Genomic DNA, 1851 nt, shown 5'->3' on the forward strand with positions numbered 1-1851 from the left:
AATTTTATTAATTGATATAATAGCAATGATTTGGTAGCAGGTTGCAGAAGCATAGCTTCATCATTACACGGCTTATAGCTTGCATTCCTTCTGTCCCTTGCAAACCACTTGCTTGTGTAGATACTCATGTAGTTCAGTTACTAACTGGTCATCAGCTTCTGGTGTACCGTAAAGGTTCTTCATTTGATAAGGATCTTTGCTTACATCAAATAATTCAAACTCAAACCCTTTGTCAGTGAATTTCATCTCTTTCACATCTTGATAGTACTCAACGTAGAGATAATTATGAGTATCATTGACTAGTCTTATACCAATATAAGTGTTGTTAGGCATATCAATGTAATGATGATTACGAATGACATTTCCAAGTGTCCAGTACTCAATTGTCATTCTATCTCTTGTTTCATCTTTAGGAGCAGATGAATCAGACATCAATAGACTTGCAAATGAGTGTCCATCCATTTCCTCAGGAACTGTGCCTCCTCCCAGCTCTATTATGGTTGGTGCTACATCTACTATGCTTGCTACAAATGAGTGACTGCCTTGTTTAAGACCTGGCCCTTTTATACGGAAAGGAACTTTAAGGTCGTGATCATAAGGCTGGAGTTTGCAGCTTGGTAGTCTAAACTGACCTAGCTGGTAACCATGATCACTAGTCCATAGTATGTATGTATTATCAGCTTGATCATACTTCTCTAGTAATGAAACAACATCTTTTGTAATGTCATCCACTGAGAGAAGCGAACGCCAACGATCTCTGAATAGTGCATCACTTATATCACCTTCATCAGATGTTAGGATGGGCTGTGACCTGATAACGTAATGATGATCAGTTGCTGAATAATTATAATTTGGTGTTCTTGGTGCTTTCATGTCACTAAACTTATCAGCATACCATGGAGCTGGTGTAGCAGGCACATGAGGAGCATGAGGTGATATATAAGCAAAGAAAGGTCTACCAGCTTGGAGTGATGCCTCAATGAAATCAAGACTGTGATTACCAATAACTGATGTAAGGTAATCCTCTGGTTTAGTTCCTGTTTTATATAATGTTCCATTGGAGGAGAACGTATTCTCAAAGTACCTGGCATAATTGCACATGGTCAAGTAGGAATCAAAACCAGGCAGACGAAGAGGATCCTTTTCTGAACAGTATTCTTTCATCCCATTAAGTAACTTTCCAAATTGACCAGTTGTATAGCCAAGTGACTGCAAGTTGAGGCCAAAGATGCTCTTCCTAAAGCGATCGTTATCAGTGTCCATATGCATGCACCCTCCTGTGGTTGTATGCCAGTTGTGTGGATAGCCTCCAGTAAGCATTGTAGTACGGGATGGACAGCAAACAGGAGTATTGACAAAGAAGTTGTCCACAGTAGCTCCAGTGGACATCAGCTTTTCAGTGAAAGCCATAGGAGTAGTGCCACCAAGTGTGATATCCTGATCATCATTAAAGAGCAGAATGATGTTTGGCTTTGTACCAGGAGCCACAGCTGATTCTGCTATTGCTGCAGTTACTGCAAGAAGACAGATAAGTGCAAGAGAAGCCATTATTAAAAGATCAGGAGATTTTTCCTACCAATGAATACCAAAAGCATTCTTTTATGTCTACACTTTATAAGGTTGTGCTCATATTCATTAAATTTTGCTTGCTAAGCATTATAGGTATCATCAGTGTTTTATGATTGTTAGTTAATGAGTCTTTCTAAAATGATTTTAGCAATTTTATTAATTGATATAATAGCAATGATTTGGTAGCAGGTTGCAGAAGCATAGCTTCATCATTACACGGCTTATAGCTTGCATTCCTTCTGTCCCTTGCAAACCACTTGCTTGTGTAGATACTCATGTAGT

At 38.8% G+C, this 1851-nt stretch overlaps 1 protein-coding gene across 1 annotated transcript; it reads right to left on the minus strand.

Moving 5' to 3' along the window:
- Window positions 1-13: 13 nt before the first annotated feature.
- On the minus strand, window positions 14-1627 carry LOC100637984 (extracellular sulfatase Sulf-2-like). Its single transcript, XM_020006239.1, has one exon. The coding sequence runs from the start codon at window positions 1546-1548 to the stop codon at window positions 73-75; it is 1476 nt and encodes a 491-aa protein (XP_019861798.1). The 5' UTR covers window positions 1549-1627; the 3' UTR covers window positions 14-72.
- Between the last annotated feature and the right edge of the window lie 224 nt (window positions 1628-1851).

The sequence above is a fragment of the Amphimedon queenslandica genome, unplaced genomic scaffold (assembly GCF_000090795.2).
Source record: "Amphimedon queenslandica unplaced genomic scaffold, v1.1 AMPQUscaffold_10210, whole genome shotgun sequence".
Classification (NCBI taxonomy): domain Eukaryota; kingdom Metazoa; phylum Porifera; class Demospongiae; order Haplosclerida; family Niphatidae; genus Amphimedon; species Amphimedon queenslandica.

Bases quoted from the DNA above. Each gene is read 5' to 3' on its own strand.
- LOC100637984 (XM_020006239.1), bottom strand. From the start codon at position 1,548: ATGGCTTCTCTTGCACTTATCTGTCTTCTTGCAGTAACTGCAGCAATA.